Genomic DNA, 22,311 nt, shown 5'->3' with positions numbered 1-22,311 from the left:
TGGTTTTGGTTGGGTTTTGTTTAGTTTCAGTTCCTTCTGTCATGTTTTTTTTTTGAGTTGAGTTTTGTTCATGATTCACATCCACTTTAAACCGTGACATACTTCATGACTGTACTTATGAAAATTGTTCACATATATGTAGCCTACTTCCGTTCTAGCAAATGTAACTTTTTCTGCACCTTAGATGTAACATATAGTTCCAGGTATGTTTTTCATACATAACATGTGGCTCTTATGCCAACCCAGTGACAGAAATATTGGCAATTAAAAACTCCCCGTTCAACTTACAGCACATTGAGGTAGGTTTAATTCATTTATTTTCATCGAGTAAAGTCCAAATGTCATCGTTATTTGAATTATCAAAGGTTTGTTTAGGCATATGGCAAACGTGATGACCATGCTAACGTGTGCTAGCTAACTATAGCCAACAGACACATCTTTAACTTTCGTCTAACACTCAAACAAACTTAATAAAGATGCTTACTTTTTTTTTTTTAATATTCTACTTTGATTTAGACTTCCAAATTCAAAATCAGAATATTACTTTTGCTCCATTCATCAATGACAGATACTTTAGACTTTTATACAAATAATAATCTATAATGTGACTTTTACGTCTTCAAAAGTGAATTTTGCGTGAAGATACTTGTAGAAAAAAAAGGACAAAACTACGACTATTAGCAAACAAAACCAGTGCAAAAAGTACTTCATACAAGACCGGAGAAAACACAAAGAAGAACGAACTGACCTTCGGCCATCAAACTGCATCTTGCAGTTCAGCAGCGCCGGCTGGATCAGCTTCCCGTTGCACAGCCAATCAACATCCACGTCAGGAGGTCCTGTGACCTGACATTCAAACATGGCCGACTCCCCGGCCGCCACCATCAGATCTTTGGCCTCTCGGATAATCTCCAGGTGCGTCTGTGCTGCAGCTGATGATCGATCAAGTACATATTATTAGTATTATCCATCTACTGTATCTATCCATCCGACAAAAGCCATTAAAAGAGATTTTGGATGGCTGACCTTTGACCTCAACTCTGCACTCCTCCTGCTTTGTTCCGCTCTCATTGACGAGTTTGCAGGCATAGAGCCCTGCATCCGACCTCTGTGCTGAGATGATCCTGATCTCATTGGCCCCGCCCTCCGTCTCCTTCAAGGACAAGCGTCCTGCTGACTTCACCGGGACCTCGTCCTTCAGCCTGGGTCAGAAAAGCGTGACGAAATGGTCTGTAGCAGGTCATTACACGATTGTGAGCTCATGTCTGGCCACTGTGTTTGTCAAATATATCACCAGCAAACTACGGGTTTGGGCCGCCCAGTGACTTTTACTGAGATGACGACATCTTGGCCCTCCATCACCGCTTGGTCACACGGCCCCACCTTTTTAAAACATTTCATTTAGCGCTTTGCACATTTGCTGGCTGATTATTGCTGCTGTGAGAGGCGCCCGCCTACCTGGAAAGAGGGAGCTTTCTTCAAATGGACACTTTGAGTTGGAGCAGAAGCACATTCGTGGAGTTCCGTCGCACCCGCCTGTGGACTCGGGCACTCCTCATCTGAGTTGTGGACGGGGCTCCTGTTTTCCAGAGCTCGGACTCGTCTTTCGCTTTGCTCTGGAAGAATAGCGGATGATTTCAATCCAATTTGAAGCAATTCACTCCATTTTCAGACACATTTGTTCAATTTGATCAATGATGTGCTATTCAGTATCGTAAAGCAGGGCCTGCTAAACTTTTCTTTGCCCAAAGTGAGCACTTGTAACAATTGGCGGAGCCAGCAAAGTGATGTGCGCAGCGTGCACAGCAGTTAATGAATGAATCCCTTAATGTCTGACTCATGAACTGGTTCCTTCCCAGCGCTCCAGAGCAGACGCTCGGTCTGGACCTTTGCGTCAGAATTAGATGGAACGACGCCGGTCCTCTCGCTAAATTTCACTGCGCCGTTGAAGCTCATCTGGGCTAAAACAGGGGGGTGTTGGTCCTGATCATGTATTCACGGCCACTTTGGAGAAACCCTTATAAGATCCTGGTGCTTAACATGAGAAATGACTCGCATGCTAAATCCTGGGTAAACGGCTATAGACTACATATTTGTACAAAAAACACAAGTTGGAACATGTCAAGTGATGCTAAACATTACAAGGCATTTATTTTGACTGACGTGGGTTCGGTTCCACTAAGCAACTGTGTGAATTATTGTTTGGCTACACAGCATGGTGTCCTTCATTCACTTGAGGTCAGCTGGGATAGACTCCATGCTTTCCTCATGAACTTGAACCGGATAAATGGTGTCGAAAATGGATGGATGGATTGATGGCCGCTACCAGCTTTTGTTGATATACTGCAGGCACATTGTTTAGGTTCATGTCGCACAGTTAGTCCGTTCGATCCCATCTGTGAGCTTATCTACGGTCGTATCGGCAAATATCATATTTTATCCACCTATGATTAAAGCTGGATTCAAAATGAGAATATCTAATTCTATGCATAAATATTTGCTTATGCTGTCATAAGCATCAAAGTAAGTGGGCAAAATGAGAGAAAACACATTTGGAATGCAAGAAAAAAAATCTGCGTACCCGGGCAAAACCCACAAAAGCACATGCCAAGAGCACAAAGGAAGTCCAGGGCCCAGATTCAAACTGCCAACCGGAGTAAAGCTTAACCATAAAGTCATGTAGTGGAATCTAAAAAAAAATCCAGTCAAAAAGCAAAAACGTACCAAGCGTCAACTCTCCCCGTCACATTTGTCCGGGATAAACACTCCTGGGGGGCGTTTGCGTAAACCCGCCAACTCACAAAGCGGCTTCTGATCCTGCTTCCCGTAAATAAAACATCTGACGTTCCTGGCATCCTGACGCCCCCGCTGCCCGCTGACATTCGTACAAATGATATCGATTTCGGATGGCACAAGAGACGCCTCAATTCTACGTCCGCGTCTACGTGTGACGCGTGCAGGAGATGAGAGAGGAAAAAAAAAGCTGCTGAGCCGCGTTGCTTCCTGCAAATCATTTGAGCTGCCTGGACAACATCAAGCGAGATAAAACGCTCAAACAGGGACACAAGGCAGAGTGCATTTGCCCTGAAGAAGAAGAAGAGGGGGGCTAAAAATACTCCAGCAAGGTGGACTCGCTGGCCTAATATGGCAACACAGGCGCTGCTGGCGACGCCGTTTGCATTTGCAGACAAAACTGCATCTTGCACAATAGAAACAGTGTTTTCTCCGCATTGAAAGTTCAATCTGGCTTGACTCCATCTTTGAACTATGAATGGGCTGCCATGGCAACCAGCACTGCTTTGAGGAGTGGCTGGCCACGAGCAGCCCTCTCACTCAAGTCAGACAACGGAACGTCTGGCGTTCTTGTGTATGCACCTCAATCTCCTCATTTCATTTGATTCGGATATGAAGAGTAGCAGGATGCTCTGATGTATTTCAGGGATGTGATTTGACCAAAGTGAAATTATCTGAAAATTTAGCCGGGGGTCTGGGGGCCCCCCAGAGCTCATGGGTTTTCCGTGTTTTTAAGTACTTTCAATGCACTCACATGACAAAGAAATAGACAAAACAACAGCATCAATTTTCAATGTATATTGAACTATCCCATATAAAATGGCAGTTTTAGTCAACTCAAAATCAGTCACATTCAAAAACATTGGACTGCCTTTGCTTTTAAAAACTATCACTGAGAATATCATCATATCTAACTAATGTGATTACTAAGTTAACACATAAATAATGTTGAAGAGTTCAAATTTCATGAACAAATAATTGTATCATGACCAAATGAAAAGTAACTCATATTAGAGCATACCACAAATGTCTTTGTTATAGCAGAAGATGTTATCTGTCGGAGTCATGTGCATACACAATGAACTACTATAAAAAAAATAAAAATAAAATAAAAAAATCGGATTTTTTTTTTTTTGGGGGGGAGATAAAAAAAAGCCTAATTCCGCGAATTAGCGGAAAAATCACATCCCTGGTATTTCCATTGTGAAAACAATCTTAAATCACACCAATGGTCACAAAGTAGACCTTGTTTACCTTTTGCGGGGGCACTTTTCACTTGATTGCTCCTCGTTTGACCCGCGTCGTCCCATTCAGTCTTGATGGTTTCATCTCCCAGCAGGATGGTGGGAAGGGCCACATTCTCGGCCTTCCTCCTCTTTATGAGCGGGCTGACGGAAGGTGTTGGCGACGGGGTGAGCCGAGGAGGCTTGCTTGGATACTGTGACTCGCTTCGCCTCGCCGTGACCGGCGACACGCTTCTCGCCATTGGACTGCGCGGTCTGTCCTTCCCCTTGCTTGAAGGAGATTGGCGTTCCGCTGAAGTGACAACCAGAACGTTTGGAGATTTCGGTGTGCTTCTCCTGCATTTGAACACACAAAGGATGGAGTCATTTGACAGTTTAAGCCTCCCCTCGAATGCAATCATCAGTCGAGATGATTCCCTTCAAACCTGGCGAGTGTGCTCTTTGTGGCTGTTGGCAACGGTTGCCTTGGCAACTGCTGAACTAGTGCCGTCTCCATGGCAACGCTAACATTCCCCATTCTTCCTTGTGATGAGCAATGCTCTGGGTTTGTCTTTGGGCTGGCCTCAGCCTTTTCGGGAACTTTAGATAAGGTTTGCGATCTATGGTTCTCCCGTGCCTGAGCTCCCTTCATTACTCGCTGCCTCGCCTCCAGCGTTTTCGTCGCCTGCAGGGAATTGGGCTCCAGCTTGCCTGCCACCAGCTGTTCAGTCGAATGCGCCGTTCGGATTCTTGCACTCCCAACCAGCTTTTTGATCCTTTCCAGTTCTTCACTGAACTTATTTTGGTAGCCCTGAACCCTCTGTGAGTAGCTCATCTCCTCCTCCAAAGAGGAAGCTCGTTGCTTGAAGGCCGCTCGCTTTCGTGCAATGTCGTTGCTCTTTCCACACTCATTCAACTCCGAAACGGACCCAACCGCCGCTTGATCCACACTCACCCTCCGATGCTCAAAAGCTGTGACCTCGTCCGAGTGCTTTGGCCCAGCGTGAGCCAGTTTGGTTGCCACCTTGTTATTAACAGCGGATCCCTGCTCCGTCGCAGGCGGAGAAATGTGATCTCGAGGTCTGTGTTTATCTTGGTCTTGATTTAGTGCTTCAGGCCGGTTTGTGTATGGGACGAGAGGCGGCTGGGGAGAGCTCGAGGGGAGACCCCCTTGTGATTCTTCATCACTCGGAATCCTGGAGGGATGAGGGTTGAAGGGAAATAAGGTGTGAAGTTAAAAGTCCTGTAGATTTGCCAGAAGCTTTGGAAGGAGCGGATGTCTGTCCGTGACATTTTGTCTTGATATGCAGTTGTTCTGCTTCATAAGTGCAGATGGCTGAATAATAACATGAGCAGGACTTCATATTAACTTGTCAGAAATGTCATCGAAATGTAGTGAAGTGAAGGGGGGGAAAAATCATGCCAAGAAGGAAGACTCCTTTGTCTCATCATTAGAAGTTTGTGTTCATGCTAATAATACATTTGACCAAAGCCAGAATCCGACGCATGCCACTGCAAGCGTAAAAGGTGAGAGTCCAGAAAACGTGCAGCAGGTACACTCACAGTGCAATCAAATGTCAGTGAAAGAGTTTAGATGCTCCCACAGCAACATCAAGTCAAAGGAAAGTGCGGCACCAAAACAAAGAGTCTATGAAAAAAAGGAGTCCACAGTAAATGCTAAGGTGGAGATCAATTGATGACGTCTTGGCTTGAGCGTCTTTATAAATTTGGCCTTGCAGACTCTCCTATAACGGCATGGAGAATGTTCTGCCCCGGTAGAGGCTGAACATGCTGCCGTAGTAGTCGCTGCCGACAGAAACACTTTCCTCTGAGCCCTGAACGGGCCGTGCCAGGTTAGCGTGAGAGGCCCGGATCAGCGGCTCGACACCCAGGTGACGGACAGGCAGGGGCCCCTCCGCGGGACCGCTGCCCAGAGCTTGCCTGGATGGGTTTGCGGGGTCCACGTTGGGCCCCGGAGGACGGGAGCCCAGAGTCCGGAGCTCTCGTTCCACCACGGGGTCGTAGGAGCCCGGAAGGGTCGCTCGGCGGTCAGAAGCGTCGGGGTTATAGTCCATCATCCGATCGCCCTCGCCTAGATGGACCAAACGGGATGTGGTTGGTTATCGTGTCAATGTTGGATTGATCATTTTCACAAACATACAAATGGGCGTTAATGGGATTCTTTCAAGCTTCATTTGCTGCTACTGTAACGGAATTTGAATATCATTTCACTTCACGGTCTCTCTGAGTTGCAAAGCATTTTTTTTATTTTAAACCAGCAATGTATTTTTTTGCGTTCATATTACGTGCTGTGGAGGCGCCCGCAAGCTTCTCCTTAAAGAGAACAAATGATGGATCACCTCCTCCTCCCACCTTCATTGCATATTCTCTTTCTATTCTTCCATTTTGGTTTCTCTTGGGGATGTGTGGGGTGGAGGTTCGCCAACGCAGGAGCGCAAAAAGCGCCGACAAAGAGTACGAGTGAGGGAAGTGTCCTTGTGGTGGAGGAGGAGAAGGGCGTCAATATTTGGGATCTAAATTCAGACATGCTGTTGCTGGGTTTGGAGGAATGTGAGAGCAGGCAGCTTCCATTTAAGTTCACAATGATCGATTCATGTTCAATATGAGAGCCTGAGCGAGTTACGTCTGCTCAAAGAAGACATGAGAAGTTTGGCAAAGGCCTCCTGATAAAAACACATGCTGCCGTCATTGAACAGATATAGATCGAAAGATTGTTAATATGGTCCCGTTTTAGCAGCAGAGTTTGATTCCAAGGTACGGGCACTTTCATCAACTATGATGCCACTTTTTTCATTGATTTATTATTTATTTTCTTCTCAAAATGCCTTTTTTTGTCTACAGTGTGTCAGTGTTTAATACAACAAGTCATGTTTAAATGTCAGCATTAATACCTAAATGTCCTCCCCGGGTGGTCTTGTCTTGGTGTCTCCCCAGCCCTCCTTTGGCTTCCATCTGGGGCTCCGTGGTCTCATCCTCTGTGGTCTCAGAGTCTGGAATGAAAATTAGGAAAATAAATAAATGACGGCTGAGCCAAGAAGGGGAGGTGGAAGAGGAAAACTCCCCCAGGGAGTTTTTTAATGGGTTAAAACCAGGGTGTGACAAGGTTCGTACATGGGGGGGAAAAAAGAGAACATATGGATCCATGCATTCGTCTTTAAAAAAAAAAAAAAGATCACTTTAGACTACCATGTAAACAAAACAAAAAACATCTTCTGAGTAGAATACATAATGTGTAGGGCGTGGAAAACCAAAACATTGACATGTGAGTTAAACCACAACCAGGGCTGGACTGGCACCAAAAAACAAAAGAAAAAAAATCGGCCCTGGCATTTTGACTTGGTCTTATCCCTCTATTAGGGTAAAACAGAGTAAACTACTACATAGCACCGTATTGGCCCTAATTGATGTCGGCCCAATGGGCTTCTGCCCTGAATGCCAGATGGCCAGTCCAGCCCTGACCACAATCAAATGAAATGCAAGAGAACATCAAAAGATGACGGCTACCTGAAACCACATATGTGGGATGAAATCACACCTCCACGGCAATGAGATTAAACCACAAAGGAAGGAAGAAGTGAAGAACCAAAAGAGGCAGGTTTACCGTAGCTTTGCTTTCGGCAGGAGCGGAAAACTTCGCTTCCGTAGTGGCAGCAAGAGAGGGCAGACGGGAGAGCACCGTTACTATGGAAACCAGCATCCCTCTCACCCACACGACCGATCCTCTTCGTACCCATTCGAGGTTTAAAATCAGCGCTTGGCCCCACACCTATGTTAAGTGGTCACAGCGCTCGGACACGCCTCATTGGCGCTGCGCACCATCAAGCCAGATCCTGATTAGATCATTCCAGCAGGTCGGCCTAATGGTAGGAAAGCCGTGGCAAGATCAACAATCTGCATTCAAGTAATCACTGCATCAGTGTTTTTCTACTTGTAGCAATATTTTCATCCACTCGACTGCATCAAATTAGCTTTAAGAGCTTAAATCCCTTTCATGGAAGTCACAACCACAGAATCCATGTGACGGTGAAATCTTGAGAAAAGCAAGAGAAGCTAAACAAAACTGTTCACGCGAGGGTTTTACGCAGAAGCTAAATTGCAAGTTTATTGCACGGCGAGGGCGGATGTGCACTCGTACCAGCCACTCTTGTCGATGGCCACTTCAAAGCAGACGCAGACATAATCCAGCAGCAAAAAGTCATTACTGGGACGATTCCAAAATCTCAAAATTGCTAAAGAACAGAACGAGAGAAAAGCTCAAAATGACAACACACCATGCGTGAATCTGCCAAATGTCCGTGTGGAATGGCCGCTTCTCTGCAACAAGACACAGAACAAGTGTTATTGTTATTAAGTGACAAATATGATCTTGATTGGTATGGAGCATTTCATAATGTTTTCATGGAAAACTGAACTAAAAACAATGACAAGAACTTGTTTGCTTTTTTAAATGACATTATTCTAGCGGAACCTGTTAGGTGAGGAGGATGCCATCAATTGCTGAACAGAGAAGATCATAAGACTGCCTAAAAGCTTAGTTGCCATGTTTGAAGGGAAACTGTTCACGATCATCAGGTTTGTGGAAGGCATTTTGCTTGAGTTGCCTTTGAGAAATTTAGCAAAACAGAATGGCTAGCCTGCCTTTTTTTTTCCCAATGGAAAAAATTGGGCAATTTTCTTCACTTGAGCTGTGAATGCATGAACTGCATCTGAATCCATTGAAATGTCTCCCTTCTAAACAATTTGACATGACCCAGAAGAAGGCTAAATTTGACAGTCTAACGAATGACCCCCGTTTTCTCAATTGCTCCGACCTTGGTCAAATGAAAGGAGGATTCCTTTACTAGTTGTGGCATCCAAGATCACTAAGGCTTTCGCCACTTGGATGAACATGTCAAATCTTGGTGAAATGTCCTATAAGCATAGTTACAAGCAATTCCAGGGCTGTGTCAAAAGTCTTTATTTTCATGGATAGCAATCTCATTATTGATTGACACCACTAATTCAACAATACATTTACATTTAGTGTGGAGGGACACTTCACCAAGTCAAGCTCTCAGTGAGATACGGTGCAGTTCTACCACAAAGCAAAGGCCAATGTTATGAAAGTTTTCATTTTTGGCGTGTGCGTGAGCAGGCCGCAATCTGTCAATCAGAACCATGGAGAGCGACCCACCATGACGCACGGGAATGGATGAAAAGTAACAAAAGCAGCACCCACCCCCTCCCAGAATAAGACCAATTCCCTCTCCACATTTCCTCAGCCAATGGCTGAGTATTTTCTTTGCACGAGGCAACTGTTGCCTGGCTGCTTGTCGCGATCGCCGGATCGGCAGGAAACGGACGCATCTGTACCAAAAAATGGACAAACAAAGAGTCTTGAAATCAAGACAGCATTCAGGCTTTACGGCCCCATTGGTTGTAGCCTACTGACACACTTTCATAGCAATGCCTCACTGTTTCGTAAATCACAACTGCCATAACAACATTTGTGATATGCTGCCTCAGGTTGCCTTATTATTTATTTCCATTGCAATGACTGGCTAAGTGACAAACTAATTATTAAAATGAGGCAATACAAAAACACACACGTTCGTGTACTAGTTTTCGCAAATTCAGCCACAAGGTATGCTAATAATAAACTCATTTGTGTCCCATTAAGAGGCGAGGGGCGTAGCAAGACATCCCAAAGGGAAAAATACCAAATAATCTCAGCAACATCAGTGCAACAAGTGCAACATTCGGTTCATTTGGATTTACCTGAAACCTCTTCTTTGACCAGATTTTCTTCATCCCGTTTCCTGTCTGGCGGACAAAATGACCTGTAGCATCCAAACGATTGCACTAAGCCTGAGCACCGAGGGCGTGGCGTGGCGCGGAACGTGAAAAACACAAAATGGAATTCAGATGGGTTTAGGCTTCCGTGTGGCGTCGATGGAATGGTGAGGAGGGAGCCGGAAGGGGGGGAGGAGGGAGGGCGAAGTACAGAACCAGACTGAGGCGTCTTTGTGCTTGAGCGTATGCGAGCGCCGATCAGCAGCATCCCGCTCGCACGGAATCCGCACCCTCCCCGCCTCCACGCCTTGACAGCGAGTGCAGAAACGCAAGAGGAGGAGGGGTGCGAGCAGAAGGGGCACGTTGGAGGAGGGAAGATGATGAGAAGCAACAACGCTGGCTTCAGAGCAGGCGGACAAAACTAAAGGGGAGCCAGACAGGAAAGGGGCAGCAAATGGCCGACGAAGGAGAGAAAGAAATTGAGGGCGATCACGGCGTGTCCAAAACGCCAGAGTGGAAGCTTACAATGAACAACGGTTACAAATACTGTAATTGACTCTGCCTTTGTTTTATTTGCCGGCTGTCTTGTAGCACATTGGATATTTTCCTGTGTGCATTTTATGTTTCAACCAACATCAAATAGCTTAAAAGAATAACAACCAAAAAAGGGAATATTCCAAGATGAACAAAATTCCTCAATCCCTTTCTCATCATTCCCGCTTGCTGTCTTCCTCCATTTTTCACTTTCGCTTTCTCTTATCTCCACTTAGAGACTGTAAAGTGAATTCAGAGACTTGTTTTGAAACACATTGCTGGTTTGAAGACGATTGCTGAAGACTACTGAGAACGACGCCGTCCTCAACTGGGAAGCTTGTCAGCGTTTCCCTTTTCCTGATTCTGAGTGTGTGGCTCAAGCGTTGCCGACTGACGCGCTTTGGAGTACGACGTGACTCGCGAGTCACCCTCTTACGCCACTCTCTAAGAACATAAGCGTCTTTGTTCGCATCAGTGGCTCCTGTGAGTTATTTATAATGACTTGGCCCGTTTCTAGCTAACTGAGCTTGCCTTCCCAACTTGCATCGACTCCGGAGATCACAGTTTACACAACACCTCGGAGTTGCAAGTCAAATTCCGCAAGTGTTTTGTCGTCTTCAGGCAAATGTAATATTTTGGAACGCAAAGCGTTGTGGGTAGAGGGACATATCTGCTCAAATGTCTCTCACGCGGTGTGAGCCAAAGGCAGAATGACAGTTGACTTTGCCTTTAGGGCAAGACTTTAAGCACATTTTCTCAGTTTCAACATGTGTAGGCAGAAAGATGCTCTACCGGCACAGTCTTGATTGACGGTTGACGGCTGAGCAAGTGTGATTTCAGCTCTTTCAGCTGTCACGTCTACAGCGTTCCAGAGCGAAGATTACAGCTGGGTTCACAATTTTGAAGCCTTATTTCATAGATGTAGTGTTTTTTTTTAATCTTTCAAATTTGGCTACTAACAACACTCTTCTCTGGTGTGTGTGTCAAATTGAAAAGGTATTTTTATTTTCCCTTTATAAGGACTTCTTGTCTATCGTCCCCTCTTGCACCAACACTTCCCTTTTCCCTCCAGCACTCTTCTTTGCACCTTTATTACGTCTTTCTCACTACCCTTCCCTCCCCCATACATTCTTCTCTCCTTTGCACATGCAGACTTAATTGTCCTACAGACACATCTGTGCTTTCTACACTTCCTTTGCCTTCATCAAATGAGTCTAAAAATAACGGGTAAGCACGGCGGCTCCTCTGTTGCAGGGCTGTGGGCTTTCCAGCACTTTCAATTGAGCCGTGTCACTGTTGACACCCATTTTCAAACACAATCAATGCATGAGGTTGAGATTTATTCTCTTTGTGAATCCGGAGTCACTCAACTGATGTGGTCGTTTTTTTGTTTTTGTTTTTTAGCTTATCATGCACGACCCCCACAATATGATGTTGTCTCTGGACAAAGTAGCTTTTTTTCCCCTATGAATTGTATGAGCATGAGAATGGCCTTGGATTCCATCGGTACGTCAACTTCTCCATCCTTTCCTCCCCTCGATTTCCTCCTCAATCCATCAGCGCTGGGAGGTGGTGGAGAGTGCAGCAATCGATGCGAGTGTTTTGTGCGTGATACAGGACACACCCCCAAGAAACAGCTCAAATGCTCCCCAATCAATACATCCATCATCGCACCAGTTCTATGGGCTACCGTCCAATGGGAGGCTTGCTACGGTCCCATTTTGGATATTATTTCTCCTAATTAGACCACAGCTCTCCTGCGACTTGGAGTTACAGACAGAAACATTGACTGCAGGCAACATTTGCTGTTTGATTCGCTTAAAAGAACGAGACTTCACAGAAGGCCAATCAATGATGTGGCAGATGGCGTTTTCACTGACGGACAGCGTGCAGGCACTCTGCTTCATCAGCAGCGCATCCAAATCAAATTCTGCGTCTGTGACAATCACAGGAGCAGCTCCAGCACACACCAAACAAAACTGAACTGGACAAAGGCGAGCCAATTGCACAAGCGAAGACTCACTGCAATGGAAAAACTGTGAACCCTGCGATTCTTATTAAGAGACCAGTTTTAGAGGCACCGTCACGTACGTCCTCAAACATGTCTGCCTCATTTACAGTCGTTCTCGTTAGCTTGCCGCTATCATAGCTTTGATGATGCTTGAAAGTGAGCATAAGTTTATACTTGAATATTCTGTAGTCGCAGACGTCTTAAAACGTGTTGCATGACCTCACACATTCAGTCGCTCATCGAGAGTTGCTCAAAGTGTGGCGGGCCGTTAACCTCCAAATGCAATATAATGCTCCGGCTGAGCACCTATGACGGATGTGCTATTGATTGATCTGACCTTTGTGGTCAGCATCTTTGTGTCACTCAGAATTCATCAAAGCTGATGCCAGACAGAAAAAAAAAGTACTGGAAATGTGCACATCCAAGGACAACGAGCAGCCCAGAACAAACAGTATTCATAAATTGCAGTGATGCTGGTCCGAATGATCATTCCACAAATTCTGAAGAAAATTGTCAGAGTGAAAAGAAAACTGAATTAAGCAAAAGGTGAAAAGTGTTGACCTTGTAGAAGACATGATTCTTGTGTTGTTCACACAACGCAGACTCTGAGGAGACTCGTTTCACAAGTGGCATGCCAATTTGTGTCACGTGGCGAGCCACCCGATCCTACCATCTAATCCGGACAAAATCCCCAGTGGGTCCCTGTGAACCGCCGGGGACAGGACACAAAGCCAGGGACAGGGAACGTCTCCCTCAGATATTGCCTCAGCTGCCTCGTCACAAGAGGGACGTCTAATTAATGGCACGGTGATCCACTTGAACGTAACATTTAGAGAATGTGAAGCGACAAGCAGGCCGTGTAAAAAGAGAACTGCCAAAGGTGGTCAGAAAATACTATGACGGAGGGGAAAAAACAAATACAGTATCAGACGATCTGGTTCCAAGTTTGCCACACATTTTCCTCAGAAAAATCATCGTCACCAAACGCAATGTCAATTTTGTATCGATTGTCCGGGTTCGCGCAAAACATATAATGCAAAGAACAAGAAGAAAGCCTCACAAGCTTAGCCTGTAACAGAGCATCTTAGACATCTTAGCCTCAAACAGATGTTATAACTGGCCACATGTCATGAAAAAAATAAGAAAGAAAAAACACAACCAAGGTACAAACCATGCAAAACCCCAAGCGAGTTTCACTGTTACAACATGTCCTGCCATGAAAACAAGCTTGCCGTCAACCGTTGCAATATAATTTATACCCGTAAACATCAACGAGGAGTTCCACTGAATCTTTGCCAATAGAACTTTGGCCAAAAAGGACCAAACAATAACTCACCTTGGTGCTTCTTGCTCCTCGGTCCACTGTTGCAGTCCCTCGCGCTCCTCAACGCCTTGCGAGCGTCGAGCAGTTCCCTTTTCAGCATCCCCCCCCCACCGACATACACGCCGTGAAGCTCGCTACAACTTCTCCCCGTCGGTCCACAACACTCCCGACACGCTCTTCAGCCCATGGCCTTTTCTCCTCCTGCCCTCTCCTTGTCCAGCCAAACTTTGATTCGTTGCACTGGACTTTCCCTCTGCGCCGCCAATAGCACGGAAGCAACCCCCCTCCTACTTCAGCAAGAGTTTGGACACACTGATCCAGTCCTCTGCCGTCCTCCGATGGCTCGCTCTGTTTGAGCCAGGGCGGCGAGGCTTCTCAAACTCTTGCATGCAGAATTTGCTGCTCGCACATCAATGGTGAAGAAGTCCATGGTGGTGACACGGATAACGTTACGCATTTAAGGGCATTTTTACAAGAATGGTTTCTCGAGATTGGAGGGAAAAACTCCCGGTTGGTAGAAGTGCCAAAAGTGACAGAGTGAAATATTGGCATTCAAATATTCCCCATACAGCATAGTAGGTTAAATATATTGATTACCGATAGCTAACTCTGGCTAGGAAAGCACTATGTACATCAAACTCCCCCTGCCTACACTTACTAGTCTGAAACGATACCTACCGATACCAAGATGGCGCCAAGGCCACTGCGCACCTCAGTGACGCACTCTCTAGTACTACTGTATAATCCCTAGCGTATTGATTATTGTAGCTTGATCACTATTCCACACCACTGGAGACTTTAATCTGCACACCTGCCATTTGATCATAATGACTGCAGCACTCTATTTTTCTTGATGACTCCGCACAGCTGTCATTGTTCGGTACTGCAGCACTGACGGTACCCTTGCACGACGCGATCCACACAAAAGTACAATACAACACGGTCTTCCTACACTTTTTCAGTCACAAATTCATCTTCTTTGGCAATGAGCTATTTTAGAAAATGTATTTCATGTAAAGACAACTTTGTCATCCAACCTGAATTACATATACGGGACACGATATATGAGAACACCAGAAGTGGGTAGAGAAGCCAAAAATTGAACTCAAGTAAGAGTAGCGTTACTTCAAAATAATGTTACTCAAATAAAAGTAAAAAGGAGTCATAAAAAAAAACACTCAAGTAAAAAAGTAAGAATACTCAGGTAGTGAGTAACTGCTTGAACATCAAGTCTGATTTATTTTGATTTATTTTTTTTAAATGTCATCAGATAGACAAAATATAAAATGTGCAAATGCTGGCATCTTCAAATCATAAAATAAAAACTTTTTGTGCTTGTTGTGTTCTAACTTCTGCCATGGTGCTAAAGCGGGCATGCTCAATGAGCCGTGTCCTCTTTTTTGTCTTTTTTTGCTTGTTACAGATCTTAACGAGCCATTCACAGGTTAATTGTTTGATTAACGCTAATATGCGAAGATGACGCTCCCTCAATAATAGTAAGACTCTTAATGAGTACGAGTAGCGTTACTTCGTCACACATCTACTCAAGTAAAAGTAAAAAGTATTGTGTGGTAAAACTACTCTGAGGATTTCCCCCCAAAAGTGACTCAAGTAAATGTAACAGAGTAAATGTAACTGATTACTACCCATCTCTGGTGAACACACGCGAGGGCCGAGAAGGCGGAGCTACTTCAGACAGCCCGGCTGCATATGACACCAAACGTGACGTCAGAATGTTCAGATAAACCCCAACCACGTCCCGCTCTTGTCAACGAGTCAGAGGTGGCAAAAGTTCTCACACCCTCTACTTCTAAATAGATGTACACATATTCGGATAAGAATCCTCTTTATCTTCTGTCTATATTCACTACCTGTTTTGAAACGTTTTTTTTTTTTTAACCATAAGCTAGTGAGCATTGGCTCAGGCTTGTGTGATCCCCAAAAAATGTGCTCCAATAACGTTGCTTGCACTATTATTAGATAGAGATAACAACTGGAAAAAAAAAATATTCACCTGTATGTGTTTTTTGAGATTAGACCAGTTTTGAATCGCAGAAGCACATACATGTCAAGCCTAATTTGGTCCCACCTGTATTACAAACCCATAAAATCCTTATTTTCCCATAAAAATCCTTATGTCAGTTTTATCAATACTAAAGCTGTTTCATGCAATAACATTAATCTTACCTTACTTTCTTTCTTATATGAAGACATTGACAGTATCTTGTTCCAAATGACATTTTATTGCACAAAGAAAAAACAGATTTCTAAATATCACAGTGACTGCCATCTGGCATCATAAGGTGAATCAATTTTAATCAAAATTTTATCATGGACGGTTGACTTTTTTGTTGCTTCACATTTCTCTCGTGCAACTTTGATTTCAAATGTTCTTTGACATCGTAAATGCCAGATGCCGCAACCTTAATGTCCCGTGAACAAAGCGAACACGATGCATACTCTTCTCCAAGTTTTGACGGACCAATTACCTTAAATAAATCCGTCCATTCCGAACGAAAACGTCCGGTGTGTCTTGTTTTTTTGGCCGGCCTGTCCCCCATTTTCTCAACCACTGCGAACGACTCGCAATTTTCGCGCTAACACAAATTTCTTAACTGCGCATGTCAGGAAACTGTTAGAAGTCTCGCGCGATATAGACGAGATTTTGTGACCGGTTGTTGTTTAAATCGAGCTTATGCACACGTGTAGCACGTAGCCGACAGTAAATACTAAATAAATTTAAAAAGGGTAAGCAATATATACTAATATTATTATTTTCATGAAAACAGTTAAATCCGTATTCATTTCCAAATACGCCCGTATGCTTTTGCAACACTTAAAAATCCGTAAGAAATACGGACAAACCTTATGGGTTGACATGTATGGAAGCATGCAGTTTTAGGATGGTGCAAAAAACAACAACGATGGATTTACCACAGAATGTAGGTGGATTTGAAAACATCAAACTTTTATCTTAAACAAGGCCAAAGATAAGGAATATCTTGCTTCTCCACATCTGTTGCGTGGTTCATGCTCTCTGGTTCACATTCCAGCTAATAAGGCGTCTATGTATGTCTCTTGCTCTCTCTCTCTCTCTCTCTTTTTTTTTTTTTTTTTACATCAAGTTGGAATTTCTTTGGGGGAAAAACAAACAAAGAAAAAGTACCCAAGACTATTTTTGACAAAGTAAAGAGCAGAATGTACAAAAAAAAAAAATATTCAGTAGTCAGTAGTCAGAGATTTGTACTTAGTTTCTTCTCACCACTGTTTAACTCTTTGACTGCCAGACGTTTTCAGAAAAGGGATGCCGTGGGTGCCAGCCGATTTAAGCATTTTGACTGATCTTTTGACTGATCTTTCAAGGTCCACAGAAAATTATGTGTTTGGACTATGGAAACACACATACTACCAAATGAAAGATTGGACTCTCATCTTTCATCAGACAAAAAAAGTTGTTTCTACCTTATTCCGTTTTTGAGTAATCAACAATAGAAAATGGCTAGTTTCACCTCTGTTTTGAAACAAACGTCTTTTAACGTCTTTGGCACTCCTCCATAGGATTTTACTAAACGTTATTTAACGTTTTTGGCAGTCAAAGAGTTAAGATTCAAAGGCCTGGCTCCGAAAGCAGCCATTAAAATGCCCCCCCAACCAACCACACACACACACACACAGCAGCCTCACACACGAATACACATTTCGAGGCCCTTGCTTGAATGTGATTGAGTGTGACAGCATCACTTCTTGACCGCGGCGGCGCTATAATTATCTATGATGTCTGCCGGTGCAATCGGAGACACACGCACACAAGGGAGCTCTGAGCCCCCCCCCAAGTCAGCGAGGCACATACCGTGCCGGAAATAGCTCTGCAGAGTGGACGGGGCGCTAGAGAAGTGTTACAGATACTGAGGGATCCAAAACCTTGGACCTGAATGAAACATGGACTTTTTTACTGAATGACTTTTGAAAAGTGAATGTCGCATTTGAATGCCATCATTAAAGATCATCAGCATGGGGGGGGGGGGGGGGCTTTGAAGCTAACCAGGAACAGACTAAGAAGGGTGCACACGCACAGGATCATTTCTCTCTCACATGCTTGGGAATTCTCACCGTCTAATTTTGGTGATGCAACTGAGCATTGGCAGCACTGGGACAAGCACACACAAAAAAAAAAAAAAACAGACTCAATCTTTTGATGATTTTCGTTTTCCATGTGACATAAAGATGAGCAGACGTCTCGTTCTGACTGGGACAGTCCTATTTTTTAGCCTTGGGTCCCGCATCATCATTTTTTGTCCTGCTATTACGCAGGTCCCGTCCTGGCGTCCCCTTTTTTTTTTCTTTTTTTTTTGCCATATGTATGTCAATCCCACAGTTGTCATAGCGATTCATACGATAAACACATTTAAGGGAATTTAACTGCTAAACTCCTTCCGATTTTCTTCCAAATTCACGTTTGCATTCTCATTCGTATCTGCATCCAAACAGACTTACAGTATGTAGCAGGTGGTGGCTGGAACTAGAACTACTTCCTGCGTTCGCATCTAAAAATCCTCATGGCAAATGTAGTCCTACTATCCACTGCGGTCGCCATTCATTGGTCAGGCAATGCAAGCTGAGCTTTTTAGCAATATTTTTCCATTGTCACAATGCGTGGCCGGCACAAGGTCAACGGCACAGCCAGCTTGCAATCGTTGTCGGGACTGAGCAAAAGAGGTTGGGTAATAGTGAGCACAGTTTAGCGCTGGAGAACGTTGAACCAAAATAGCATTTAGCATTAGCCCTGTTTCCCGTTGACAAAGATTGACTAGCGAAGACATTTATTTGAGATCAATAGATAGAAATAAGAGTCATAATTCAAATATTGACTGAAGGTCTGAAATAAGGTCACTGATAATCATTGAAAAACAAGCAAGCATGAAAAAGAAGCCGTTTACCTTCTCCGAGATCCATAATGGCCAGAACGGCGCTGCATCTGGCCTCCCCCAGCTCATTGGCAGCCACGCACGTGTACAAGCCGGCATCCTGCGTACGGCAGTCTCGTATCCACAACCCTCCGGAGTCCTGGGCTTCCGTGGGAGGCAGAGGCGTGTCGTGGTGGTACCAGGTGAGCGCCGGCCTTGGAAAAGCCGCCACCGAAACCCTCAGACGGATATCGCAGCCCGTTCCCACCGCAGCCTTTCGGAGTTTACGGAGGAAAACGGGCGGCGTGGGTTCCGGGCTGGTGGCGGCGACAACCTGCTCTCCCACGGCTTTGCTCACGTTCGGCTCGGTTAGACTGGCACTGGATGCGGCAACCTCCGCCATCTTGGATTGCATATCAACTCTGTTTGAGGCAGAACTTTATACAGGGATGGCACTTGTCGCAGGCCTCGTGCCAAATCTTCTTTCAGATCTCGCACCTTTGGACAAGCGTGGCACGCCGATGATGACGCGGCAGGAGACTGAAACATATACGGGACAGTTTGAGCTCACTGGAAGGTTCTCTTTCATAAGTGAGCAACATGGCCGCTATATTGTTATGTGAACAGTATTTACAGCTTTCAAGGTCAAGTACAAGCACTTTTCAAATTCATTTTCAAACTTACAGCAGAAGTAAACATTTAAACAAGGTGACGTGTGTGTTTGCGTTCATACAAATGTGCCCATACTGTCCTGAATGACATTGATGCAAGGATTGTATTGTTTGACTTCTTCATTTCATCCAACAAGCAAACTAATCAGTCAGCAGCATTTTCCATCCCTTTTCAATCTGCCCTTGAAAACAGAATTCCTGGCACTGGTGAGTTGGTCACCCCGAAGAAGCGGGTTGTGACCCATTTTGCATCTGAAGACTCGTTTGATGAAATGACTCCCAATGTAACCAACTCTTGTGTCTAAAATAGCCCCAAACGTACACACCTGACCTCGCCGCCTTGAAAGCCAACAGGAATTCTTTTGGACATCCCCGCAAATCCTGGGTTCAAGTAACAAGATCCATGGAGGGAAATAGTGCATCTCTGCATGTCCTTCTGCAGGTGTAAGTCCACCCTGGATCATGAGGCATTAGCAGCGGTCCCCATGGGCCCTTTTCAGGACTTTGACTCCGCCCTCTGTCCGCTGACAGAGAGGGAGAGAAAACGATGGGACCTGGAATGCTCGAGTGCCGCAAGCTCTTGGTCTTCGGCGATATGAAAACTCTTCACAACTTTTGAGCAATTGTGTCGTGCCCCCCTCCTCTGGTCGCACAGTCTAAATGTCTGCGCTTGAGTGCAACAGCTGCACGGCCAGCGATAGGTCACATTTCTCAGCCCGCCACTTTTGACCTGCACAAACACGCACACAAGACGTTAGATAATGTTATCAAGTTCAATGTGTGCATCAATTGCTATAAATAGACAGCTCAAAACTACAGATGGCAGTTTGTAGAGCAACTTAGAGTGCGGTTGAGCCAGAATAAAAGAAGAAGGACAATACAGAACTGCAACTACATTATTTCCAGTGGGAACATTTGCATATAGCGCAGTGTAAAAGCTGCTGATGTCATTCGATCATTGCTTGCGTTCAGGATACACGGATAATACAACAACGGGTGCCAAGAAATCTCAGATACAAATAAGGATTCATGCAGCCATTAACATTCATGAGACGCATACTTATGGGTTTCAGTGGCCTCTTGTGGTCAAATCCACCACAAACACTTGATCAGCTGCTACACAGCAAAATTGTCGACAGGTGCTCGTCCAAAAACTGGAATATCCTCCAAAAGTTGAATCATTTCTGTAATTCCATTCAAAAATTCTAACTTTCATAGAGTATAGATTCAGGGCCCACAATTGAAGTATTTATTTGTTTATTTTGACATTATTTGGACTTTCAGCTCATGAAACCCACTAAAACAGTAAATGCATGGTGATTTCTTCACATTCTTCAAATGTTCCTATTTTTGTGGGTTTTATGAGCTACAACTCTAAATAATGTAAAAATAAACAAATAAATACTTGAAATCACTCAAGTTGTGTGCCCTGAATCTATAACCTATGAGAGTTTGACTCTTTTGAATGGAATTACAGAAATGAGTCGACATTTTGAGGATATTCAAATTTTTTGACAAGCACCTGCACTTTCCCCTCTCTGGAATCCAAAACAGTAATGGATCATCAAAATCTACACTCAAATATCGTCAAACTGAATTTATACATACATACAGAAGAGATTATAGTAAAATTACGATTCAGGCACTAGAAGATCAAAGATGACTACAGATTGGATGAGATATGATTTCATTGATCTCACAATAGGCACATTTTCATTGCCGGCACATGCAAAAGTACACTCCGCAAACAAACCGTGCACATGCTGTGAATTTACAACAACAACAACAACACAAGAGTGAAAGTCCCCAAAGAATGAGAAAGAATTCTAGCTCCAAAGCTTCGAAAGTTAGTGTCGTCCGTTTCCAAACGCTTCTGGAGTGTTGCTAAATGGAAAGGTGAAGCAACACATGCTACTGTGGCAGCTTTTTGGAACATGTTGCGGGCATCAGATTGAAAATGAGTCATTTTGCAAAACAAAAAAAACTAAGCTATAAAGTTGACCAATTTGAGCATCAAATATCTCGTCTTTGGAATGTTTTCGATTTAATATAGTTTGAAAAGGATTTGTAAGTCATTGTATTACGTTTTCATTTATGTTTTACACAACATTCCAACGTCATTGAAAGCACATTTGGCAATTTATTATTATATTATATTATTAGTATGGGATTTTTTTTTAATGGGCTTTAGGTGAACTGATGAATACACACACGCTCGCACGCACGCACACACACACACACACGCACGCACATACACATACTCACCCACATACAAAAAAAAAGGGTATTTATATATATATATATATATATATATATGTGTGTATATGTGTATATATATATGTATATGTATTTAAAAAAAAAAACATTTATTAAATTTTTTTTAATTGATTTGTTGGATTTTTTAAATTAAAAAAAAAAAAAGCACATTTTGTCCACTTTAAACCGTAAACTTGTTCTTTCAGTCACGGCCCGTCTGACACTTTGCACAGGAAATGAACGGCCTGCGTCAGGTGATCTGCTACCTCGTGCAATAAAGAAGAAGAAAAAAACGTGCTATTTAACATGTTCAAATATGCCATCAAAACATATTTGCGCTCTTCTCAAAATTATTTTAAGCATAGTTTCCCCACTTTAATATTTAAGATCATCAAACAAATGTAAATTGCAGGCAAAGATAGTGCAAACCGTTTTTAAAGGGTGATTTAATTTATTCAGGCGGGGTCGGATGAGAAGATGGATTTGGGACCAATCCTATCCGGAGAGAAAATGACGTTCGTGGCTGAGTTGCATTGATGTCCAAAAAAAGAACATAAAGCCTCAACTTAGTTTTGCAGAAATAAAAGAATCATATAAAAAATAAAATAAATAAAAAGCCCACAAAGATCTGAAGTGAATGATTGCCAAGACTAATAGGAGAATATTCTATGGATTTACGAGACAAAAGTTGAACTTTATGGAACTTATGTGTCTTTGTATTTTCTTTTGTGTGCGTTTTTCGCATTTAATGTCACTTTTACTTTTATGCCATGTATGGTCCTATATTAATTGTTGTTATCTT

General features: G+C 43.7%; 1 protein-coding gene across 1 annotated transcript in view; it reads right to left on the bottom strand.

The window, feature by feature from the left end:
* Positions 1 to 19,668, bottom strand: part of LOC144052190 (striated muscle preferentially expressed protein kinase-like) — a 35,024-nt gene extending 15,356 nt beyond the window's left edge. Inside the window, exons 1-9 of the mRNA XM_077566073.1 lie at positions 19,580 to 19,668; positions 18,616 to 19,122; positions 6,929 to 7,027; positions 5,958 to 6,108; positions 4,048 to 4,373; positions 1,459 to 1,616; positions 1,295 to 1,383; positions 1,027 to 1,202; positions 749 to 932 (exon numbers count right to left, since the gene is read on the bottom strand). Coding sequence (XP_077422199.1) covers positions 749 to 932; positions 1,027 to 1,202; positions 1,295 to 1,383; positions 1,459 to 1,616; positions 4,048 to 4,373; positions 5,958 to 6,108; positions 6,929 to 7,027; positions 18,616 to 18,997 — 1,565 coding nt within the window. The 5' untranslated portion in view covers positions 18,998 to 19,122; positions 19,580 to 19,668. The remainder of the gene's footprint in view (positions 1 to 748; positions 933 to 1,026; positions 1,203 to 1,294; positions 1,384 to 1,458; positions 1,617 to 4,047; positions 4,374 to 5,957; positions 6,109 to 6,928; positions 7,028 to 18,615; positions 19,123 to 19,579) is intronic.
* Between the last annotated feature and the right edge of the window lie 2,643 nt (positions 19,669 to 22,311).

This window comes from Vanacampus margaritifer, chromosome 1 (assembly GCF_051991255.1).
Source record: "Vanacampus margaritifer isolate UIUO_Vmar chromosome 1, RoL_Vmar_1.0, whole genome shotgun sequence".
Taxonomy (NCBI): Eukaryota; Metazoa; Chordata; class Actinopteri; order Syngnathiformes; family Syngnathidae; genus Vanacampus; species Vanacampus margaritifer.
The sequence above is the reverse complement of the archived record's forward strand: the minus strand, read 5'-3'. Positions and strand labels throughout refer to the sequence as shown.